At 51.6% G+C, this 24516-nt stretch overlaps 1 protein-coding gene across 1 annotated transcript; it reads left to right on the top strand.

Annotated features, from left to right (window-relative positions):
• Positions 1-678: 678 nt before the first annotated feature.
• LOC128848050 (C-type lectin domain family 2 member D-like) lies at positions 679-18872 on the top strand. Its single transcript, XM_054047786.1, has 5 exons — positions 679-745; positions 8653-8751; positions 9913-10085; positions 12892-12998; positions 17299-18872. Exons 1-5 carry the CDS (start codon positions 679-681, stop codon positions 17444-17446), a joined length of 594 nt encoding a protein of 197 aa, XP_053903761.1. The 3' UTR covers positions 17447-18872.
• The last annotated feature ends 5644 nt before the right edge of the window (positions 18873-24516 follow it).

Below are 24516 nucleotides of genomic sequence, written 5' to 3' on the forward strand. Positions count from 1 at the left end.
TGGGGAAACTGTGGCAGGAGTGCAAGGAAAGCCTGGTGCTTTGGGTCTGGTGTCCTTCCCTGCTGTGCCCCTTTCTGGGCACCAGGTCTCCCCAAAACAATCCTCCTAGCCCCAAAGCTCCCCCCCCCCACAGCCTTCCTTCCCTTTCCCACCAGAAGTGTGTGTGGGGGGGGGAAGGAGAGAACTGGCTGTGTGAGGGCATGAGGGGAGGGAATATGAGGGGGCTAGGGCAGGCCTGGTGGGGAGAAGGGCTGTGCTTGGAGAAAGTGCTGGGATACTATGCAAAGGGAGAATCTGCACCTGGGGAGCCCAGTTAAAGCCCCCCATATGCTCCTGCCTCAGTTTCCCCTGCCAGTGTGTCTGAGGCAGCCGTGTCTTGGGGAGCAGTTTCAACCTAGCATGTGGCCTCAGAACCTTTTAAAGAGCGGGGAAAGTCAGGTCTAGTAATCTACCAATGGGAACTTCCCATGTCCCAGGTCTATAGCAGCGATGACTCCACGACCCACCTAGTGGATCCACAGAAACTGCCCTTTACGTGTTTCGGCTCTTCCCTCTTGTATTGCAGAACAGCCACGTCGGGAGCCAGGAATCTCTCCAGCCCACCAGGGCTGAATCCGGTAGCGAGAAAGCGAGGAGTCCGGCGTGTGCCCACGTGTCCCGCTGAGACGAGAGAAAAGAATGGATCCCGCTGGGTCTGTGGCTTCTCCTGATATCCCTGGAAACCCCGAGAGCGGAGCGGAGCCAGGTAACTGAAGCCTGGTTCTGAGCACTTAAATGGTGTCTCTAGTGTCATCGTTTGTAAAGCCAAAAGGGACCAGTGTGATCACCTGTTCTGACACCCACCCTCCGTCCACCCCATCCCCACTGCTGCACAGCACAGGCCATTGAATCTCACCCACTGCCCCCTGCTTCCAGCCCACACCTGCTGGGGGGAAGTTAGCGCTTGTAAAAAAAAAAAAAAAAAAAAAAGTGCAAACCTCTGGCTCTGTACAGATGGGGCTCTGCAAATACCAAAGAGCGAGTGTAGGAGGAGTCTCACCTTTCAGTGCCTGTGACTGTAATACCAGTGGGGGTGGGGAGATTGCTGGGGTGTTGGCTGTGCCTTAAACAGGACTGTGGAAAATGCTGGCTAAGGACACGTGGGGAGACAGAAACCGTTCTCTCAGCCCCAGAGGGCCTGGTGGCCTGGGTTTATTCCCCGAGGATAAGCAGTTTGCCCGGATGCCAGGCCATCCAGCTCCCCCCAGATCAGGAGGTTGTTCAGGAGTGTGTGTGTGCATGTGGGGTTAGGGGCATGGGGAGAGCAGGGTCCCTGGTGTCAGATGTGAGACCTTGCATCCACCCGCCCCATTGCAAGCCTTAAGAAACTGGTCTGCCCCCAGCAAGCTACAGCTAGATGCTCATCAAACCCTCTCTTATCCCTTTCGACTTGAGCGACTTGCCAAAAATGTGGTGTCTTGCAGTTACGAGGAGAAACAGACAGTGGGGTCTGGTCCCCTTTCATATAGTCTGGCTTATTTACAAAGTACAAAGTTGTGTTACCCCAAAGACGGGAGGAGTCAAATGATGGGAGACAGTTTCCTTGCTCATAGTTCCCAGCCTCTTTCAGCCAGCACTGTGCCCAAAAGCGCTCTCCAGGTTTCTTCTCAGGATTCCATTGCCAGTGCTTCTGTGTCTGGCTTTCTGGCTGCCTGCTCCCTCAGCTTCTCTGGTGTTTTTTCTTCTCTGTCTTGCACGCACACACACACACACACACACACCACCCAGGCAAGCCCCTCTCCTACATAGCTCAAACTCCCGAGTAGCCCACGTGTGCCTCTGTGTTCGGATAGGGGCTTTGTAGTTTCATAAAGGAGCTTAGCTATAAGAAAGAATTATTGTAAAGGAAGGGTGATGGTTACACCCAGCAGCTTCAACAACAACACAACAACCACCTACAACACGATAAAGTCTCTTTGGGAGTCTGCTGAGCCTACCAAGGCTGCTTGTTAGTGATGGTTGTCACAGGACAAGCCAGGCCCGTGTTGCCAAGGTGTTAGAAGAAGCCCGTCCCCAGGTGTCTGTCAGAGGCAGGTATGCCCCACCCAGGACGGGTTCACATGCAGCATTTGGGCTTGACCCCCTGTACCCCGTTACCGTTGCTGTCATTCCTGTTCCGGTGGCAGGTCACTCTGTACGATGTCTCCAGGGTCAGCCTTGGTTTTTCCTTGATGCTTTTCAATGAGACTTATTATGGTTGGAGACAACGTCTGTCACTCCCTGATATGTGGGACGTTGCAATGGAAAATAACCTGTGTCACATCTAGTCCACAGTCTCCCCTCTCTATACAGCACTCCAGGGAACCCGCTCAGGTTTGTGGAGGGGTGTGTGCTGTAGGGATAGGGTTAGGTTTTTGTTGTTGTGTTTTTCTGTTGGGGATTTTGTACCACACCCAGAGTCGTGGTCCATGGTTTTTAGGATCTAAGGTGTAAATTAGCAAAACAGGATGTTTTCACTAAGAATAGGTGTGGAAATTGTCAGTTAAGCTGTTTTTTAACTTAAAATGACTGAAACAGTCATTGTATTTCCCACTTCACTATCTCAAAGCTCGCATGAGTTATGTTTTCCAGTGGCACACAGACAGAGTTAGGTAACCAGGGTAGGTGGCAAGGAGACTAAGGTGTGTTTTTTAGGGCTGGTATGCATGGGAAACATACAGGGAATAACTTCCCACGTGGACATTCTTATTCTGCAGTAAGTGGCTTTTTTGGTTTAGCTTTAACTCCTTGGTTTAAATTTCCACCTGGGCTTATACTGGGATCACTTTCCCATATAGACAAGCCTTTATACTCCAGTGGATGGCGACCGGTGGTCTGAAGTTTGTGGCTGTCTCCCTGGGTAGGAAGAGTGGGGTAAAACCGGATTGGAGGAGACTTCTGGGTGTCAGACAAAATCTGCCCTCTGCGCTCCTAGTTGGCTTTAGATGAGCAGGCAAAGACCAGAGCCACCTAAGGGATGATCTGAAGCACCATGAAGGGGCCTGATGCTCATTAGGACTGGAATTTGGGAAAGAAATAAAAAGAACCTAAGACAATTGCCTGGGGAGGTTGTAGAATCTCCGTCACTGGAGATTTTTAAGAGCAGGTTAGACAAACACCTGTCAGGGATGGTCTATATTGCTTAGTCCTGCCATGAGTGCAGGGGCCTGGACTAGATGATCTCTTGAGGTCCCTTCCAATCCTATTATTCTGTGAAAAGAGACAGACACCGCAAGCCACCAAAAAGCAAAGCCCAGCACCGCCCCTCTGGACTCTTTTGTGACTTGTACTCTCAGCCCACGCCCGGTTACTGGACTTGGCAGAGTTTACCAGGCTCTTTTAGCCCAATTGTCTTAACTCGAAAATTCAACCACCTCAGGGAGCCTGAAATATGTCAACAGCCTTTCAGTTTTCCCAGCATGCTTAGCGGGACTTGGGCTAAGTGACTTCAAGCCCCTCCTCCAAATTCCACGCTAATACGCCATGTTCCAGAGGCCTCCAATCCATTGGGGTCTTTTTCACTCTCTCCTAGAGGCAGGAGCCACTGAAACAGAGGCTGTTCATGGTGATAATCCCCAGCTCTGACAGCACTTGTCCTCAGGAGATCTCAGAGCACTTTACCAGGGGAAGCCAGTATCGCTCTCCCTATGTCAGAGAGGGAAACTGAGTCCCAGAGAGGGGACATGACTTGCCCAAAGTCAGGCAGTAGCAGAGTTGAGAACAGAACCCAGGACCCCAGTATCCCAGGGCAGTGAGCCGACTTAAACAGGTTGCCCCTAGTGAAGCATGGGGGATGGGCGGGTGTAGGCCCCTGCCCACAGCCTAAGGGGAGGAGCACTGAACCCAGGCTTTCAGCTAGTCACTGGGGGACAACAAATGAAAAAACAGGGATGGGAGTGAGGGTCACAGATTGAAAATCAGGGATTCAGAGGGGGGCACCGAGAAAAATACCCAGGACAGCGTCCGTTGCTCCTCACTGGTGTCCTGGGAGCCAGTGGACACGGCACAGAGGGTCTCTGTCCAGAGACGTGGCTTCAGGAGGGAGCAGGTTGCAGGTGGGGTGACATGCTGAGATTTTAAAGGCCTGCCAGAGAGCTAGATTTCCTCCATTGTGCCCCGTCCCTACAATTCCCTTCTCCATTCCCCTCCCCCTCTGACCGCTTTTTTCCTGCTCCACTCCATCCACCCCCCCAATTCCATGCTCTCCTCTGCAGACCCCTCCAGAAGAGCAAACATCTGTGTGCGCCTGAGCAGGACTGCAGAAGTGGGGTGCAGGGGCTGGAAAGGGGCTCTAGTGGGGGGCAGCCAAGCAGGGAGTTGCCCTGAATTTCACCATCTAGCAGATGAAGCCAAAACCGACCTTTCACCACCTCACTGTCAAGTCAGGATCTGCGATTTTTTTAATTTTTTTTTTTAAAGTTTCTAACTCGTGACCGTCGCCAAATAAAACTAATTTGAATGATTTGAATAGTAGTTTAAGAGGAGAGAGGAGGGGAATTGATTACCCGCCCGCTGATTGCAAATGTACTGTAAGTGCCCTATTCTGACTGACGGTAATCAGTGTTTGGGGGTTCTTTTTAAGTGATTAATTTGCTAAATTGAAACAGGTCACTGCTCTTAACATCTACACTAGGATGGTCACCGCCCAGACTTGGCAGAGAGCCAACACAACGCGGGTGGGGAGGGGGGGGACTGAAAGCCACGTGGGTGCAAGTGTGCGTGTCGACCAGTCCCCGACTCTGCAAATGCCCCAGCTTCTGTTTAAGGGACTGTCCATGCTGCAGCCGGGGGCGTGTCTGCAGACCTGAGCCAGCTTTGCTTTAGTGAGTGGCACTAAAAACAGTAGCGGGGCAGTGGCCCGGCTTTCAGCCTGGGCGGTGTGAGCCCCTCCGACCCCCCACGTATGTACCAAAGCCTGCACTGACACTGCTTCGCTGCCAGTTTTTAGTGACGCTCGCTAGATCCAGGCTGGCTCGGGCACGTCCACCCGAGCTGCAGTCACAGCTGCTGACTGCAGTGTAGACGTCACCTGGTCCCCTCCACGCCGAGTTCCGGCTGACGCTGGAGGAGGGTGACTGAGCAGCGGGAGGGATGGAGGGCAGGGAGGATGCAGCGGCAGGTGGGGGAAGGGGTCAGCAGCCAGAGGATGAGCCATGATTAGGACGGGAAGGGGTCAGCTGTGGGTGGGAGAAATGGAGGGCAGGAAGCGGCAGCGGTGGGAAGGGAGGGGAGGAAGCAGCGGGGTGAGACAGGAAACCAGCAGTAACGGGGAAGGGTGTATGGGAGGGGAAGGGGCCAGCAATGGGGGGGGGGATGATGGAGCCGCAGTGGTGGGGAGTGGGCTGTGGCTGTGGGGAAAGCAGGGGGCTGCAGTGCTCAGTGGAGGAGGATTCAGACCGTGAGCAGCCAGGAAGGGGATGTGGTAAGAACAGTAGCGTTGCAGTGTGTCGTAAATCCGCTGTCATGCATGGAAAATGAGGGCAGCCGGCATTCGCTTTATGGAGACTCTGAACAGCGTCGATGCCGGCTGCTTCCTTTTGCTTCCTTCCGGCGCTCTCAACCTGTGAGCAATAGAGTCTGGGAACCCCTGAGCAGCATCACTGGTATGTAAAGTGATCACAGGTTGTCACACGGTCCCCGGGGCCGATGTCCTACAGGAGCGTTTGACGAGTTCCTCGCTTCCGACTCAGTATTTGCAGCATCTCGGTCCCTGTGTGGATGTTGACGCAGGCGGCGGTTAGCTGGGCTCTGGGGCTGTGTCACTCGGACAGCCTGGGAAAGCGGGGAAGAGCTGAGATACGGCAGCCCCTTGACCGCCCTGGAGAGCCAGGCAGCGAAGGGGAACCGGCTCGCTGGAGCGTCCCTGGCTGGAGAGAGGCTGCGGCTTGCACAGGGGGGGTTGTATTTTCAGTGTTGGCTGTAAATGGCCAGACCCTGTGGGGGAGCAGCAGGGAGCTGATCACGGTTATGAGCAGGGCAGCCGGTTTGCACTCGCAGCTGCTGTATCCTGTGCCTGCATCCGGGATCAAGGCCGTGTCCTGGGAGATGACAATAGCCCCTTGTCTCCCTTTATTCTCCTGCCTTCCCTGTCCCCTTCCTTCTGTTGGTGAGGGTGAGATTTCACAGGTGCATCCACCCCAATGGGCTCCTACAGGCTTGAACCACCAGCTGGGATTCTGACTGTGGTGTGTGTGGGGGGGGGAGATATATCCTGGGGGGGACTCATACTGCACCCCCATTTGAAGATCTGCCCTGTCTCTCTCCCTTCACCACCTCATGTTCCTTTTTCCTGCTGTTCTTTGGGGCCAGTTTTTCCCTGTACGTGTGTGGACACAGATGGTCCTGCCTCAGGTTTCCGGTTCCCACGTGTTATGAACCCCCCTGTGTGAACCCCACCGTCCTGCCCAGCTGCTGGGTGGGACTGCAGCTCCCTCAGCTCAGTGCACACACCTGAGTCTTTGTCGCTGTGAGTCACATTGACTGGGGGGATTTTTCCCATTCACCCCGGCACTGACTGCTGGGGGGAAGGGTGGTCTAGTGGTTTGGGGGCTAGGCCAGGCGTTGGAAGATCTGGGTTTGAGTCCCTGTGTGACCCTGGGCAAGTGTTAATCTCTCTTTGCCTCAGTTTCCCATCTGTACAATGGTGAGACCAGTAATTCCCTCTCTCACAAGGCTGCTGGGCGGGTAAATTCATTAACAGGCTGTGAGGTGTTCACATATTGTGGAGATGGGGGCCAGAAAAGACCTTACCTAGATAGGACAGGAGATTCTTTTATGTTGGGGGCTGATCTAGTTCCCCCAGACCACAGGACTCCTCTCCCCCATGGGCTGCTGGGTTCATTCCGTCCATATCTGAGATCATCATGAATCATTAGTGAGCGAAGATTCAAAAATCCTTCAGAGGAAATGAGGAAAGCTGGTGGGAACATTTTCCATCACAGTATGTGGTTTCATATCAGCGAAAATGTTTTGCGCAGTTGTATCAATTTTGACAGGAAGGTTTCTGAGGTCCACGACTCTCTGGTCACTTCTGAAGAGAGAGAGGGGAACATATGTCTACACTGCGGGAAAAGGTGTGTTCTCAACTGGGGTGGGTGACCCGCATTAGCTCTCTTGCGTGAAAATAGCAGTGAAGACTCGGCAACTCGGGCTAGCAGCTCACATTAAAGCCTAACTTGGGGGACTAACCCCAGTTGCTTTAAAGGTCTTTACTGCCTTTTTAACCCAAGTTAGCTAATACAGGTTAGCTGTCCTGAGTTCAGAACACCCTTTTTTTTCCTCTGTAGGTCTACACTGGGGAGAAAAAAAAAAGTACTTTAGAAAAATTTGTGGGTAGGTTTCTTGTGTGTGTGAAGACAGATACTCTGGAACAGCCCAGTCTCTTGGGCATAGCTAGGCATGCAGACTTAGTGTCTGGGAGAGGGCACAGGCTGGGCAGGGGGCACAGACTGCCAAGTGAGGGTGAGTCCCACACTCCTTTCCCTTCTTCCATGTTAGCTTGGAGCCAGTCACCCTTGGGACATTCTGTGTGCCAGCTCTGGGAGAGTCTGGTAAGGAGCAAAGAGTGGAATTAAACAGCCCCATTCATCATGTGGCACAGGTCTGGCAGCTGGGCTAAGTAAGCCACTATCTGTGCAGTCATCCCTCATGCAACCAATGAAATTGTTGCATGCAAATTGGGTCTAGAGTAAAGATGTTGATTGGCTGCGTTACCTCTGACATCACAATGGTCTAGGCCAGGGGTTCTCAACCTTTTTCTTTCGGAGGCTGTGTCTACACTGCCCCTTTCAGCGCTAAAACTTTAGTCATTCAGAGGTGTGAAACCCCCCCCCCCCCCCAAGTGACAAAAATATTAGTGCTGAAAAGTGCCAGTATAGACAGCTCTAACGTGGGCAGTTTAGACATTCCCTGAGGCCCCCCCCCACAACATGCTATAAAAACTCCATGGCCCACCAGTGCCACAACAACTGTTTTTCTGCATATAAAAGCCAGGGCTGGCGTTAGAGGGTAGCAAGCAGGGTGGCTGCCCGGGCCCCAAACCACAGGGGTCCCCCAGGCCACGTTGCTCAGGTTTCAGCTTCAGCCCCAGGTGGCAGGGCTCAGGGCCACAGGCCTCAGCCCTGCACAGCGGCGTTTCGGCTTTCTGCCCTGGGTCCCAGCAAGTGTAACACTGGCCGTGCTTGGCGGACCCCTGAAACCTGCTTGTGTCCCCCAGGGGCCCCGTATCCCTGGTTGAGAACCGCTGGTCTAGGCTCTGGGCATGGCATAGATCTATCCCTTACTGTAGCTGCACACTGCATGGGTGTAATCTGTAAAGTCTGAATGGCTGAGAACTTAAAAATTGGGCGGTAACAGGCCGGGGATGTCAGTGGTGAATGAACCTGGTGATATTCCGAACAAAAAGAGCTTTCGGCCATATTAGTAGCTACTTCCATTGCTTCCCAGTGACTCTGCAGACATTGTAGGCTCCAGAGCGACACAGACAGACTGACACTGCTGGGGTCCTATTCCATAGATAGATAACGGCAGCCATTCAGCACAATGCTTCTTGCACCAACGCAGCTCAGACCCTGGTGCAGCTACTGACTCTGGGTACCCCACTCTCAGGAGAATTAAGGGCTTTTTCTCTTTCAGGTAACGGCCATAGCTGCAGGCTCAGGAAACATGCTGCATGTACAGTCGCAGTGAGCGTTGTACTTGTCATTCTGATTGTTGCTGTTGTTGTTCTGGCAGGTGAGTGGCTGATCCCAGTGTCTGTGTGTTCCATTTACATGGAGCTGGCCACGCTGCTCAGGGCTGTGAAAAATTCCATGCCCGGAGCACCACAGTTAGGTCAACCCAGCCCCCGGCTGGATCAACAGAAGGGTCCTTCCATCGACCTAGCTACCGCCTCTCGGAGAGGTGGATTAACTACAGCGATGGGAAAAACCCTTCTGTTGATGTAGGAAGTTTCTACGCTCCAGCACTATCATGGCACGGCTGTAGCTGTGTAGCAGTGCCATTGTCGTGCAGACATACCCAGAGTCACAGGCTGTCTCCTCTTGGTTATCAGCCGTGGGGGCCAGGAACACATCTTCAGACTCTCCCTCCTGCTCCCTTCTTGAGCCTTGTTTGTGATGACAAAACTGGCCCTTTAAACTGTCTTCCTGGGTAAGTATGTATCATTGTAATGAAAGGAAGAAACGTCAGTTCCTGAGATAATACCAACAGGAAAGGAATTTCTCCTCCAAAGAGCGTACAGTCTCGGGGATGTCTGCGCTACGGAGACTACACTGGCATAGCTGCGTCACTCTGGCTATGCTGGCATAACGCCATAGTATAGACGCAGCCTACGCTGACAAAGATTTTTCCTTCGGTGTTGGAACACCACCTCCCTGAGCAATGTTACCCACGTCAACACCAGCCTTCTTCCGTCAGCATAGCTGCGTCTACACTAGAGGTTATGTCGGTTTAGCTATGTCACTCGGGGGGTGTGTGTGTGTTTTTTCACACCCCTGACCGAGGTAGCTATGTCAACCTAACTCTTAAGTGTAGACCAACCCTCAATAGACTAAACAAACTGAGACCGAGGGCAGGAGAAAGAGAAACAGTGAATAAAGTGGCCTTACGGAGATGATTAGCTGGATGTGTCCAAAGCTCTTACACGTTTTAACGCATACGGAAATGTGGCTCTGTAGATATTACTAAACATTGTACAACCACATCATAATAGTTAGTTACTTGTAGTCATCCAGAGGAGCTGTATTTCTGGTAACCCCCAAGCATGGGACAAACCACAGGTTAAGGTCGCACTTTGGAGCCTTTCCTCATTTTCATCTGGTGGGTATTTGCATCTGGGGGAGCAGGGGAGGGAAAGGATGGGCTCTGACCCTTCTGTTGCTCTCTCAATTTCAGTGCAGGTACTTAAAGCACAGCCCCAGTGCATGGCCTGGTGCCCAGACGGTTGGATCGGATACCGAGGGAAATGCTACTATTTCTCCGAGGCTCAAGAGAACTGGAACAACAGCCAGAGACTCTGCTCTGCACTCAGCGCCTCCCTGGCTATGATTGACAGCGAGCAGGACCTGGTGAGAAGAAAAACGGACCCATTCTGGGGGCAATAGGCTATTCTAGAGTTATGCTCAAGGTCTTCTAGGCGCTCCGTGGCATAGGCCCTGGGTGTCTAAAAGAGCCTAAGGCTCCAGGATGAAGACCTTGGTTGACATATCTGCTCCCCTAGCACCATTTAAGGGCAAAACTTCTCAGTGAGGGAGATGCAGCTTCCTCGTTGGCTGGTCCTAGCTTGGGGAATGGACTCTCCCAGGAACTAAGGCCCGTCCAAAACCTCACCACCTTCTGCTCCAAGAGTGAGGTGCACTTTGAGCAGTCTTCTCGAATATCAGCAGTGATGAGCTGCCAAAATCTTAGGAACCAGTTCCCTACCGGGTCTTCAGTGGCACGGCTCCGGTGGGTGAAGGACCCGCCGCCGAAGACCCGGTACGGAACCACCCGGTGAGTACATCTCTCACCCCCGCATCCAACCCCCACCCATGTCCTGCCCCTGACTGCCCTCCTCAGAAACCTTAACCCATCACTACCATCCCGCTCCTTGTCCCCTGACCGCTCCTTCCCAAGACCCCCCACCCTAAGTGCCTCGCAGGACCCCACTCCCTACCCAACTTGCCCTGCTCCCTGTCCCCTGACTGCCCTGACCCCATCCACCACCACCCCGACAGACCCCCGGAACTGCCATGCCTACCCAACCACCACCCCATTCCCCATCCCCTGACTGCCCCCCCAGAACCTCTGCCCGATCTAACCCCCCCCACCCACTCTCTGTCCCTGGGACTCCCTGCCCCTGCCTTATCCAATCCCCCCCCAGCCCCGGACTCTTACCATGCCGCTTACCCCCACCAGAGCCACACCGCCCAGCCAGAGTCGGGGCCCGGGCCCGGGTCGGAGCCACGCCGCCCGGGCTGGAGCCGCGGGGCCGGGCCAGAGGGAGCCGCGGGGCCGTGCCAGAGGGAGCCGCGGGGCCAGGCCGGAGGGAGCCGCTTGGCCGGAGCCGGACTGGGCCACGCCGCGCCTCCCTGGAGCCCTCCTTGCGCCGCCGCCCTGCCCCAGCTTACCTCCCGCTGCTTGTTTCCAGGCTTCCCGCGTGAACATCTGATTCGCGGGAAGCAGGGGAGGGGGAGGAGAAGGGGGCGGAGCGTTCAGGGGAGGAGGGGGAGGTGAGCTGGGGCCAGGGGCGGACAGATGCCGGAGCTTTGCCAGTTGTTAAATTTAAAAGCCCTTTTAGAATCAGTTGCCCTGTGCGGGACAACCGGTTCTAAAAGGACTTCTAAATTTACAACCAGTTCCTGCGAACTGGTGGGAACCGGCTCCAGCTCACCACTGGATATCAGTGTAAACAACTGGTGAGCATGTCACTGGTTACACTCTGTGCTCGTCCACAGAGGATCTGTGCTGACTGGAGAGGGTTGCTTCATTAGCTCCAGCTGGCGTGACTTGGGCTTTTTCATTATGGAGGTTCCCAGTGTGTCAGCCAAGATGGCCGCCTTCCCATAAACATGTAGTGTATGCACTTCAAATAACAAAACCCTACCAAAACAAACTGCTCCACTACACACACATGACTCTCCCCCTTGGGAGAGAGAACGAATCACATGTAACGGGTTAATCACGTCACTTAATTCATGAGTGGAAGATGCTCAACTACAAGGGGGATGGGGTAAGACCCCACGTAGGATAATGTAGGCACATGCGATGATGCATATTGTTAAAATTGCCTAAGCCATTGGTCCCCAAACTATGGGGTGTGGCCTCCCCTAGGGAGGCGCGGAGGAACAATTGGGGAGGGGCATATGGCGGGGTCCGAGCCAGCCCCCATAGGGGGTGGGGAGGGAGCCCCACCCACAGCTCAGCTCTGGCCCCAGCCGCAGCTCCTCTGTGCCTCCCACCCTAGTTCGGACCCCACAGCCCCAGCTGTGTCCCACCCCCTGCTCCAGCCCCAGATGCAGCTCTGCCCTCAGCCTAGCTCTGCCCTCATTCCCTCTCCGCCCCCAGGCCAGCTCCACCCCCAGCCCAGCTTCGGTCCCATCTGCAGCTCCACCCCTCCCCCAACTCTGCCTCTAGCCCCAGCTTCTCCCCCAGCCCCAGCTCCGCCTTCCGCTCAAGCTCCTCTTCTGACCGATTCCGTTACTGGTAAGTGGGGACACGACAGGAAACGTTTGGGCACCACTGGTCTGAGCATTTCCATTTTTCAGTTGCTCATAACTGCCCCCAGGTTTTCCTTTTGTGTTCTTTCAGGGGAGGGAGGGAGGGGTTGTCTAAACTTTACTCTCTCAAGGGGAGGTTTTTTCCTGAAAGTTTCAGCAAATCCACTTGATTATTTCTCTCGTGGTAGCACCTAGGATCTCCAGCCCAGAAATTTTCAGTGAATTTACAAGTTGCCAAAAACTTGCCCAGCTCTAACTGGAAATAAGTCAAAGCTCCCAAGTGCCACCTTAACTCTGGTTTTCCTTCTCCTTCCCTTTGGTGTGGATCAGTTATGATCCAATCTTTAGTTCTGTGGCCCCCTGCTGTGTTTTCCGCAGGACCCCTGCCTCATTCAGCGCCAAGAGAATGGGGCAGGGGTGTGTGATGAATTCCTCTGGGGTCCGCAGCTTCCGGCCACGTTCGCTGCACTGGTTGTACGGGGCGCTGTGACTGAGGCGGGGCTGAAGGGATGGTCTGAGGTTAAGGCACTGAAGTGGAACCCAGGAGCTGTAGTTTAAATTACAGCCTCTGCTTTAACTAACTCAGGAACATGTCTGTATAACGTGACTCTGTGCTGCCCGGAGCCCTGTGAGCAGCACACGTGGAATCAAACTCTTTCCTTTTTCTCTGTTACAGGCTTTCATGCTGCGATACAAAGGCATCTCCGAGCACTGGATCGGCCTCAGGAGAGAGCAGGAGGGACAGCGCTGGAAATGGGTGAATGGCTCTGTTTTCAACAACTTGTGAGTCCTTTTTCTGTCTGTTTCGGTTCTGAACACTAGGTTGTGGGACTGAATTCAGATGGAGCCAACGTTCACCATGTAAACCCCGAAATACTGGCGGGGAGTGAGGGAAATCTGTATTGTCTCCGGGATTTGGGGCTCACTCCCACTGCTGAGACATGGATCAAGCGAAGCAAGGGATGCTGCGCTGTTAGGGGGATGCTAACACTAGGGTTGTTGAGAACTTTCCATTGAAGCTGTTTTATCATGGAAAATTGGGGTTTTGATTAAAATCTTCTCACAAAATGTCTTTTCATGGAAAATTTTGACTTTTTTATCAACCTCTTCCCCCCCCCAAGCCCCTCACACCACCGAAAACTGAAATATTTCAGCCCAAAATGCTGCCCATATACCTCATGGGAGTTGTAGCTTGGTTTCCTCAGATCCCCAATCTTCCCCTTTATGGGCTGGGCTCCTGAACCGGACTACATGTCCCATGGTGCAGGATGGCCAAGGGACTCCATGATGCACCACCTCCCCTCACCAGTAGAGATACGGGGCACCATGGGAAATGTAGTTTGAACATGGAGCTCGGCTTATAGAGAAGAATGGGAGTATGAGGCAGTTCCACTGCATCTCCCATGATGTATTGCCTCTTCTTGACCAGTAGTGAGACCATGGTGCACTCTGTGATATGTAGTCTGAACGGGGAACCTGGTCTATAGAAGAGAAGGGGAGCACAAGGCACCTGAACTACAGCTCACATGAGGCCCCACGGCAGCCTTTCCAAATTGAATATTTTAAGTTGTGATTTTTTTGTTGTCAAACTTGTCCGGGCCGAATCCACTCACCTCAGCTCCTCCCACTCAGACTCCAGTCCCTGGAGAGCTGCAGGCCAGTTGCTTTGGAGAGTCTAGAGGGAGTTGGAGGCTGAAGGAAAGGGGTGATACCTGGTCCGGGGCTGTACGTTTATCACCCATGTCTTAGACTGAAACAACATCAAAAAGAAGGAGCAGAGTTTACATGTGCGTCAGGATGACTGAATACAAAGTCTCCACAGATGGTGGAGTCCTTTGAGATTCAAGGGAAAGCAAAAGGCACCAGAGTGTGTCAGTTCCACCACAGCTAACAGACCTAGGGTTACTATCCGTCCGTATTTCCCCGGACATGTCCGGCTTTTGCGTCTCTAAATAGCCGTCCGGGAGGAATTGGTAACAAGGTTAAAATGTCCAGGTTTTTTTTCTCCCTCGCCTCCCTCCCTCCCTTCCATGCAGAGTGTGGCTGCTGATTGGGCGGCTAGGCCGATTGACCCACTCCCATTGGCCTCCAGCAGCCAGAGCCCTCCCCTGCTCCCCCCTCCCTCTGTCTGTAGTCCTGTGTAACACACAAACCGACCCACGTGGAGCCAGAATGGTAAGAGGAGTCCGGGGGGGCAGTCAGGGAGCGGGGCAGTGTTGCATGGGTCCCCAGCCTCCACCTGCCACCCCCCCTCCGCGGGTTCCCCCTCCCTGTCTGCCTCTCCCTTGTCTGCGTGTACTGCCAGAGCCAGCAGCAACTGCTGTCTGCTGCCCCCGGGTCCTAGTGCCCCCATCCATTAATGGGAAGACAGGCTGCCCTTACCCTGCCCTTCCACCCTAGCCCTGAGCCTCTCCAACACCCCAAACCCCCCAGCCCCAGCCCTCATCCCCACACACCCTAATCCTCTGCTCCATCCCTGAGCCCCCTCCTGCATCATGAACCCCTCATCCCCAGACCCACAGCCCTCACCCCTGCATCCCCTCCTATCCCCAAACTCCCTCCCAATCCCCCTCCCTCTTCCCACACACCCCCTCCTGCCCTCAAACTTCCTCCTAAAGCCTGCACCCCCTCCCTTTGCACCGCCTCTCACCCCCAAACTCCATCCCAGAGCCTGCACCCCTCACCCCCTCCTGCACACCCACCCCCTGCCCCAGCCCGGAGCCTGCACCCAGCACTCAAACTCTATCCCAGAACCTGCACCCCTCCTGCACCCTAATCCCCAGCCCAGGACCTGAACCCAGACCTCCTCCCCCCCCACCCAACCCCCCTCCCAGAGCCTTAGGCAGGTGGGGTGGGGGGTTCTGGGCACCACCAAAATTTCTACAACCCTGCCACCCATGCGAGTGGATAAGGGTCAGGGCAGTCAGGGGACAGGTAGGGTCCTGGGGGGCAGTTAGGGTAGGGGGTTCTCAGCAGGGGGCAGTCAGGGGACAAGAAGCAGGGGGGGTTGGGGTTCTGAGGGGAGCAGTCAGGGGGTGGGAAGTGGGAGGGAGTGGATGGGGCGGGGCGGGGCTAGGGCGGGGCTTCCCCCTCCACCCCCCAGTGTCCTCTTTTTTGTTTGTGGAAATATGGTAACCCTAACAGACCTCACGGTTTGAGTTATTCACACCGCAGTGAGAGTCAGTACGAAAGGGGCCACAGACAAACCCTCCTGAGTGGAGACTGACTCCCCTGCTCACTGCCACATGGGGCCACCTTCAGGAATTGGGTTCCTCGGTGCAGCCCAGCTAGGCCAGGTCCTACATGAGCTTGTCACATACCCAGGAGCATAGGAAGGCCCAGGCTGGTTCTGACCTAAGGTCCATTTGGCCCAATCTCTTGTCTCTGCCAGTGGCCAGCGCCAGCTGCCCCAGAGGAAGGTGTAAGAACTAGAGCTGTCGGAATGAGCGATATTGCCGTTCGCTGGCTGAACTGAAAATTGAGAGTGGTCAACCAGAAATGAAACATTTTCAGTTTTCTGGTCAAAACAAAGAGCCAACATTTTTACTTTCACGTCAAATGAAACATTTTTGTTCAACCCGAAACAAAATGTTTCCTTTCAGTTTCAGGCATTTTTAAACCACTTTTTGCTTCTTCTTCTTTTTTTTTTTTTTAATTAAAAGCAAAGGAAATTTGTAAGCACCAGGCACAAACCCAATGGTGGTGTCCGTCCTCCGTCCCCTGACCCCCGTACTCCCTAGCCCCTGGTTAGGGCACTCAACCTGGGTCTCCTGTATCCCAAATCAAGTCCTCACCCTGCCTGATTAGGAGTAGGGACTTGAACCTGCGCTTTCCTCATCCCAGATAAGCAGGCTAATGACCCGGTGGCTATCGGGTTTACCACTCCTCTTTCTCCAGTTTTGTGAAGGGCACCCAAGTCCCCTTGTCAGTCTAGCCTGAAGAAAAAATTAATTTAGGCCCAAATGTTTCAGGCGACCTAAAATTGCATTTTTCGGTGACTAAACTCTTCATCTGAAACACGTCCCCTGGCTCTAGCTAGAAAATCCTTCCCACACGCACCTGCAATAGTAGAGGTGAGCTCATTTGGCCCCCCTCACACATGAGGGAGAGATACAGTGATCCAGACTGGAGGTGTTAGATCAGCTGTTCCCAAACTGGGGGTCGCACCATCAACAGACGGGGTGGCAGTCACCCCTAGTGTGCAGAGGGTGCCACTTTGCTCCACCTGGCACCACCTCGCATGTACGGTTCCCGCGAGGGCACCGTGTGCGGAGGACTCCATTTTGCTCAACAAAGTAGCATCCTCCACACAGCATGACTTTGCATGACCTAGGCATGAGGTCACGTTGTGGGGCGGATGCCATTTTGTAGAGCAAAATGGCGTCCTCTGTGCGGCGTGACTCTGCACAAAATGGTGCACAGGAGACCACGCTCCGCCATAGATGCCGACTTACTTAGATCCCGGGGGTGCTCGACCACTGCTTTGCCCCAGGCCCTGCCCCCGCTCCTCCCCTGCCTCCAACTCTCCCCACCCATATTTCTTCCTGCCCCTGCTGTGCCCCACGCCCTGGCCCTGGCCCTGCTCAACCCTTCCCCCAAACCCCCAGCCTGCCTCTTCGTGCCCTGCCCCATTCCAGCCCCTCCCCTACCTCTTCCTGCCACTGCTCTTCCCCCTCCCTCCAGTGCATCCTGCATGCTGATGAACAGCTGATCCGTGGTGGGTGGGAGGCGCTGGAGCTGATCCACGGGGCACCGGCGGGCAGGAGGCGCTGCAGGGGAGAGCGAGGTGCTGATCTGCAGGTGGCTGGTGGGGGCTGAGCACCCACTATTTCCCCCCCCCCCATGTGTGCTCCAGCCCCAGAGCACCCACCGAGTCAGTGCCTATGCGCTGGGTGGAGGACGCCATTTTGCTCTACACAATGGCGCCCTCCATGCTGCCTGGGGTCCTGGGAGGAAATAATTCATTAACATGGGGTCCTGCTGGCAAAGAGTTTGGGAGCCCCTGCGTCAGGCGCATTCTCCCACTGGCAGTAACAGGACAGGCCCAGCTGCTGGCTGACGATGGCTTTATCGTTTGTTGCAGGTTCCCGATAAGAGGAGGAGGTAACTGCGCGTACCTGAATGACAACAGCGTCAGCGCTTCAAGGTGCATCACCGAGAGAAACTGGGTCTGCAACAAACCTGATGCGTATACAAGCCAGAAAAACGCGACGCAGAGGATAAGGAGCTGACAAAGGCTCACAACGGGCTACTAGAGAAACTGCCTCTTGCACAACTCGTCTACAGCCAAGTTTATAAACAAGGGCTGAGGAATAAAATAGCAAAATTTGCACTGGACGCTGGATTATTAGGTTAATTAAACTGAAAAACAACAGGAGGAACTTCAGCAGGATCTGGCCACGTGAGAGGAACAGGCCACTCACCGGCAAATGAAACAGTGTGACAAATACACAGAGGGTCCAGTGGAGGAACAACTGAGGGTTGCTCAGCCATCTTCCTAGCTACTAACATCACCACAACAGCTCAGGAGAAGGAGCCGGGGTGACGTGCTGACCCCATTAAAATCTATGCACATTTTCCCATTCAATTCAGTGAGGCCAGCATCTCCCCCAGGGGTGTCATTGTAGATCACCCAGCGCTGACCTCGGCTGAGTGTGCAGCAGCTGATGACAAAGCAAACGAGATGTTGGGGTATATAAGGAATGTACAGGGTGATAATACAGAAAATTCTCTGATGTCATATGAATCAAAGGGACACCCTGATGGGGAACACCGTGTGCAGTACAGTCACCCATCTCAAAGGACGCTGCAGAACTAGAGGAGATTCAGAGACTGGTAACAAGAATGATGGGAGGTCACGTGGGACTTTTGTGTGCCGAGATTGGAGCTGTTCTTGTCAGAGAATAAGGGGACGTGAACAAGGGGAGAAAAACAAAACTGGGAGGGGGAAGGTAGATTGGGGAGCTGCTTTTCAATCCATCTCTTGCTACAAGACCAATGGGGCCGCATAACAGAATTGAAAAAATCAGCAAATTTGAAACTGATCGAAGGACCATGTTTTCCTACAACACACAGTTAGCCTGCGGAACTCACTGCTACAGGGTGTCATTGAAGCCAAGAGCTTGGCAGGATTTGTTTTTAAAAGGACTGGGACATTGGATACTGTTGTTCACACAAGAGAGGAAATGGACAGGAGTTTGGGAAGGGATCCAAACCTTCCTTCTTCAGGGCATGAACCACCATCTAAGTAATGAAGATCAGGAGGAAATTTCTCCATTTGGTTGGTTATTCCGACACTGTCCACTAAGATGTCTCTTGACCTGTCTTCTGAAGCTGCTGGGGCGGGCCCCAAACGCACTACAGCTCTGAATTAGTCTGGCAGTTACTATGTAAATTGCCTCTACCCAGTGACCTCGTCCTTTGATAACCGATGGCTCTTCCTGAGCCAAAGACGAGTCCTGCTGCTTTTAGAAATGAATTCAGCCTTAGTTTTGCTTCCTGGGGCAGGACCCGGCTGGGCCGTGTGGATTTTTGCCGAGCAGTGCGGCTGGATAGCAGCAGATCTCCAAGATGTCCTGAACCGACCTTCCAGCCCTGGGGCTCCTTTTCAGTGGAGCAATTTCCCTGCTCGAGCTGCCCAGTGCTTGGGAAGGAGCATTTAAGAGAGCGCTCCTAGGCTGTATGGAATTGCTTCGTTTGATCTCATTTATCTTATTTATTATTAGGATGACAGTTCTCAATAGCTGATAAGTCGGCTGCTAGCTGCTATTAAAACAACCTTCTCTCCTGCTCTCCTTCTCCAAAAGGCGGTATGGAAAGGGGGCTCTGACACTATTAATACAGCCCAGAGAACTGGGAAACCGGCTTGACTGAACTCGGCCAGTTCTCTCCTGATCAGAGCTTAAATCCCTTGGACAAATGACCCAACCATGAAAACGCCATAGGTCGCAGTGTCAGGAATGTCTCCCAGCTGCGATGCTACTTTTACACCCGTCCTGACTGGGCCAGTTTGAAACTGATGAGGAGGATTAGACAAAGCAGAGCAGCTAAAGGACTAAGGGAACGAACTTAATGTAAAAATCCATTTAAACCCAGGCTCGGTAATTAAAAACATAACACGAATGCAGTCACAAAACCAAAACAGCCCCACACTCCACATCCAGCAACTCGTCAGGAAATCCTGTCACAGATTGAATCAGTCCCCGCCAGGGCTGCCCAGAGGTGGGGCAAGTGGGGCAATTTGCCCTGGGCCCCGCGAGCATCTCTTTCCTGGCTAGAGGCGCCTCACCCGGTGGCAGTCCAGGACTTCGGTGGCGGGGGGGGGCCCTTCAATTGCTCCGGGTCTGCGGCAGCATTTTGGCTGCAGGGGGGCCCTTCAGTGCTGCCGAAGATGCGGAGCGCCGCCCGGTGAGTACAAGCGCCGCAGTGGGTGGCACCTTTTTTTAGGTCCGCTCCCCCGCTTTGCCCCAGGCCCCCTGAATCCTCGGGGCGGCTCTGGTCCCCGCCACTCCTCACCTCCCTTAAATCAGCTGTTCCTCTCCACCCTCAATGCCAGCTCACACCGATGGGGCTTTGCAGCATAGCCCGAGTTTGATTCAGCCTATTTCACAGCTTGGGGGCAGGAAGGAGCGAATTCCAGACACAAAGGATGGAGGAATAGCTGGACTTGAAGCAGCCCTGACTGAGGCAGAAGTAGATGAGTGATCCTAAGAGCAATGGGGCTTAGGGGTTTTCCAAGTACTGCTGTTGGCACTGGAGTAGGAAACTCCCCAAAGGCCTGTATGAAACTGCCACCCCCAAATTCTCCAAGTCCCCAGAAGACACATGGTTTGGTAGCCTCCAAAATTCCCACACTAGCACCACATCAACTAGTCTGGTGCGAATCCCATGGGCGAGAAGCTGTTTCTTTTAAGACAGTTGAGTTACCAGAAGCCCAGTTGAGTCTATGTTCGCATCTGGCCCTGACGCTTTAGTAGCTGAACGCCGCCCAGTCATTAAGGGATCTTCTCATCAGAGCAGGTGGGGAGTCAGGGGCTGGGACTAGATGACCTTTTGAGGTCTCTTCCAGGCCCACAATTCTATGACATGTTAATCTCGGTAACAAAGCACAAGGTGAATTAATTGACTTGCCTAAGATCACAGAGGAAATCTAAAACTGCGAATTGCACCCAAGTCTTCCTATTCCCCGTCTAATGCCCGTTCCACTAGACCATTCAGAATGAAGCAGTGACTGTGCCTTACTAAGGGTCACAAGAGACCCCTACATTTTAAGATGCCCCTAGACAATTGACAAGGCATCGGGGAATCCTCAGACTGGCCCAGGGAACGACCTGCATTAAACGTCTTAATGGTGGAATTTTTAAAAGCACCACAGTTACTTGAGTTGTGCTGGAACATAGAGGTAGGTGGGTATTTTTCGACAAGCTGTTTTTCACTGAAAAATGCCAAGTTGTCAAAAATTAGACAGTTAGGAAAACAGGGTTGGTTTCAGTGAATCTCTTGACTCCAAATTTATTGGAGGAAAAATATTTTCAAATTTTTTAAACAAAATGTTTTGACACATTCAAACCAGAACGTTTTGGGGCTTTTGAGCCGGAACAACGTTTTCAGGAATGTGTTAAACGTGAAAAAAGTCACAATCAAAACATTTTGAAATTATTGAAGCCAACGGTTTCATTGGATGCAGAATGAATTTTTGGTTTGGTTTATTGACTCTTGACAATTTTCTAGAGTTTGACTCTTCATCTTGATTTGGGATGGGATAAAATTTTGAAATCTCCCAAATTGTCATGGATGGGAAAGGAGTTTCCCACCTAGCTCCACTCCAAAGCCACCCAGACGCTTTTGAAAATCACATCCTCTGGGCCCACTTGTGTAGAACGAAGCATCTCCAAGCTCTGCCTATACACCAGCTCAGCTGAGTCTCCAGGGTTGGCAACTCCTGCAATTTTTTGGCACTGGATTTGTTGCTTTTCGGCAAACCCCAGTTCTTTGAATGAGCTGATCTGAGATCCTCAGCTTTCTGCTGTGATATTTTTATAAGCAAGTTTCTAGCCCACCGTTTCATGGCGTAAAGCTTAAAATTGTGACTCAAGTTCTCCCGAAAGACTCACAAACCAGAGGGCAACAAGAAAGAACCCAACATTTTTTAAGCACATTTCATTTCTTTCATGATTTTTGTACATCTGGAGTTGACAGTAGTGGGTCTCGGGCTGTCATAGACTTGTAGATTCCAAGACCAGAAGGGATCTCTGTGAGAATCTCAGCTGACCTGTATAACACAAGCCGTAGGACTGCCCTGCATTAATCCCTGTTCGAACCAGAGCAGATCTTCTAGAAAAACATCCAATCTTGATATTAAAAATTGCCCGTGATGGAGAATCCACCACGACCCTTTGTAAATTGTTCCAATGCTTAATTATCCTCAGTTAGAAATTTACACTATTTCTAGACAGTCTGTTACCTGTTTACACGTATTTATTGCACTATATACTCGTTTGATTACAAGGTATAAGAAGTAGGTAACAAGCTTACTAGTATGCAAATGTTAGTTACTGTTCATATCCTTTATCTGTAGTCCTACATGTGTCTTTGCCGCACTGTATGTTCATGGGTATTTCCATTAGTTGCCTCTTTGAAATTAAATACAATTTAATCCTCTTGTTCAAAATGGACTGAGGAGTTGTGAATAAAGCAGATTTCACTGTCAGACTGACTCCACTTGGACTGCCTCTGCACCTCTGTCATTATCATAATTGGGCTGAACCATTTTTTGCCTTTGCTTAGACTTCACCAAAACAAAATTCACCTTTAGGCAAGAGCTCAGACATGACAGTTTTCAGCCCATAAAGGAAGAGTTCAGTAGGTGATGAGCTCGAGGAGTCAGTGATCTTCTCATGAACTCCGTCAACAAAAATGAACTCTGCCCATTCCGCGTGCCAGAATGAGAAGCCACTCTCAGGAGCTGGTGCACATGTTCAAAAGGTGATCATGTCATGCATGATCCCTGGGTTTAGATAAAACAAGTTTATTATAGAAAACTATATTTTAAGTGATTACAAGTAATGAGGCATAAAAGTCAGCATTGGTTACAAAGAAAGTAAAAAGATAAACCACCTGCTAATACTTAACTCAACAAGCTAAATGAACTTAAAAGCAAAAACATTTCTCTCACCATAAGCTTCCAGCAGTCTGGCTGGATTGCTTCAGCCAGGACCTCCCACACTGTTCAATGATGCTTCCTTTGTCTTTCAAACATTGTAGCTGTGAGGAGGGGAGAGAAGTAATTTGTGTTGGGTGCGTTCTCTATTTTTAAACAATTCTCCCTTCTTTGAGGATTATCTCCAGCTGGGGTTCAGAGGACAGCCAGTCTGTTTACACAGGACGTCCAACTGTTTCCGTTGCCAATATGTAAAGTTCTTGCTCACATCCTTCTTCCTGCCAAAGAGTGGCCGCTTAACTAGGTGATAGTCCATGATAGTTCATTTGATTATGCTGATATCTGCCTGGGGCACCAGTGTGTCTTTCTGTCTGAAGAACAGGTTTGGGCTGGATTTTCTAACTCTGGAATATGTCACAGCAATGCTATACAGTAGAATCTTATACATATACAAACAATGATACTGCAAATATTTTACCCAGACAATAATGTTCAGCAGATTACGAGTTCTCAAATGATACCTTACAAGGCATACTTTGTACAAAAATTATCATTAGCTTGTAGAAAGGATGAACATAGGGGTACAGTCTGTCCTATCTGGCTGCACCAGATCAATAATCATCCTGTGACTCTCTCAGACTCCTGGAACAAAGCCATACACTGTGGTCATGGACATTCAGCACTATGGACCTCCGCCATCTAAATGTATTGTTGTTGTGATCAGTGTCTGCCTGGAAAATCCAGAGCCCAGCCAGCTTCCAGGTATTATTATGTATATTAGTATAAACCCACAGACCCCAGTAAAGGTCTGGGTCCCATTGTGCCGGGCGCTGCACAGACACACAGTGAGACAGTCCCTGCTCCAGCTGAGATCAGGGTCCCATTGTGCCGGGCGCTGCACAGACACACAGTGAGACAGTTCCTGCCCCAGCTGAGATCAGGGTCCCATTGTGCTGGGTTGCACAGACACACGAAGACACAACCACAGTCCCATCCTCCTGCATACAGCACCCACATATGAGCTTTCTAATTCCCAAAAGGTTAACATGCTTTGAGCTGTAGATAACACAGAGCTGTGTTGCAATTGGACTTTATTTTCCCATGTAATGCTAGTTTATGGCAATACATTTTCCCATTTGTATAGAGAAATGCAAGTCCTGTTGTGTTTGTGAGAGCAGTGACATCCGGTGGCCATGCCAGGTACTACACTATAGAAAATGCAGTAAAATAAGTCTTTTTTATTTGCTAATTTGCTGCTTTGTGGTGTAAAGGGCTTGGCAGTCTCTCCCCCTCCCCTTCTTAGATCAATAATATCAATTTTTATACTTTTAACAAGTTTTATTTGGTCAATATTTTTGAAAACATAAGTTGGTTTGTTTGGGGAATATTTTTGATCAAATTGCCCTTTTCTCAACATCAGTATTTTTCATTTAAAATTTCTTTTTAAACTTTACCATTATTGTTAGCAAATTTTCCCTTGAACATTTGTTGTTTATCACTTTCCTTTTGTAAACTAATTTTTTAAAAAATATGAAATAATTAAATAAAAATGCACCATGTGACTAAGCTGCCAAAAACATTAAAATATCCTTATTGTGAAAATGAAAGATGATAAACTGCACAAAATGACAATTGATTAAAAAAGGGAAATGAAGAGCAGTGGTTCGAAATCACAAATGATGCAAAAGTCACAAGAATACGAGAACCGCGTCGGCGTGGTTAGCAATGTTCTGATTTGTTTGGTCAGAAAAAGCCAACTCATTAAAACGGAAACTGTTCAAGAGCCATTGTCAGCTTTCATGAACCACCTGATTTGAAGAACATTGGGTTAAAAAAGTTCCAAGGTTGTCAAGGAGATGCTGAAGGAGGAATAGTCAGAAAAGCAGGAGAAGACCCGGGAGAGCAGAGGAGATGGCAGAGAGACCAGATCCAGGAGAACAAGGATGTGAAAGTGTCCCTCCCACTCAGCTAGGTGGAGAACAAGGGAACTGAAGTATTGGGCGTGAGAGGCAGAAAACAGAAGGTGGGGGGGGGGTGTGAAGAGAAGGGCGTGAAGGAGCCAGGGAATCAATGATGGTGGAAGGGGATACAGGGGGAGGAAGAGGTGTGTTCTTGCTGGACCCGAGTCAGTGATGCAGTGTT

This window comes from Malaclemys terrapin, chromosome 13 (assembly GCF_027887155.1).
Source record: "Malaclemys terrapin pileata isolate rMalTer1 chromosome 13, rMalTer1.hap1, whole genome shotgun sequence".
Taxonomy (NCBI): domain Eukaryota; kingdom Metazoa; phylum Chordata; order Testudines; family Emydidae; genus Malaclemys; species Malaclemys terrapin.

Excerpts from the sequence above, each read along its gene's own strand:
- LOC128848050 (XM_054047786.1), top strand. The coding sequence starts at position 679 with ATGGATCCCGCTGGGTCTGTGGCTTCTCCTGATATCCCTGGAAACCCC. Across the intron at positions 8,752-9,912 it reads TGCTGTTGTTGTTCTGGCAG|TGCAGGTACTTAAAGCACAG; the intron begins GTGAGTGGCTGA and ends TCTCAATTTCAG. Across the intron at positions 10,086-12,891 it reads TTGACAGCGAGCAGGACCTG|GCTTTCATGCTGCGATACAA; the intron begins GTGAGAAGAAAA and ends TCTCTGTTACAG.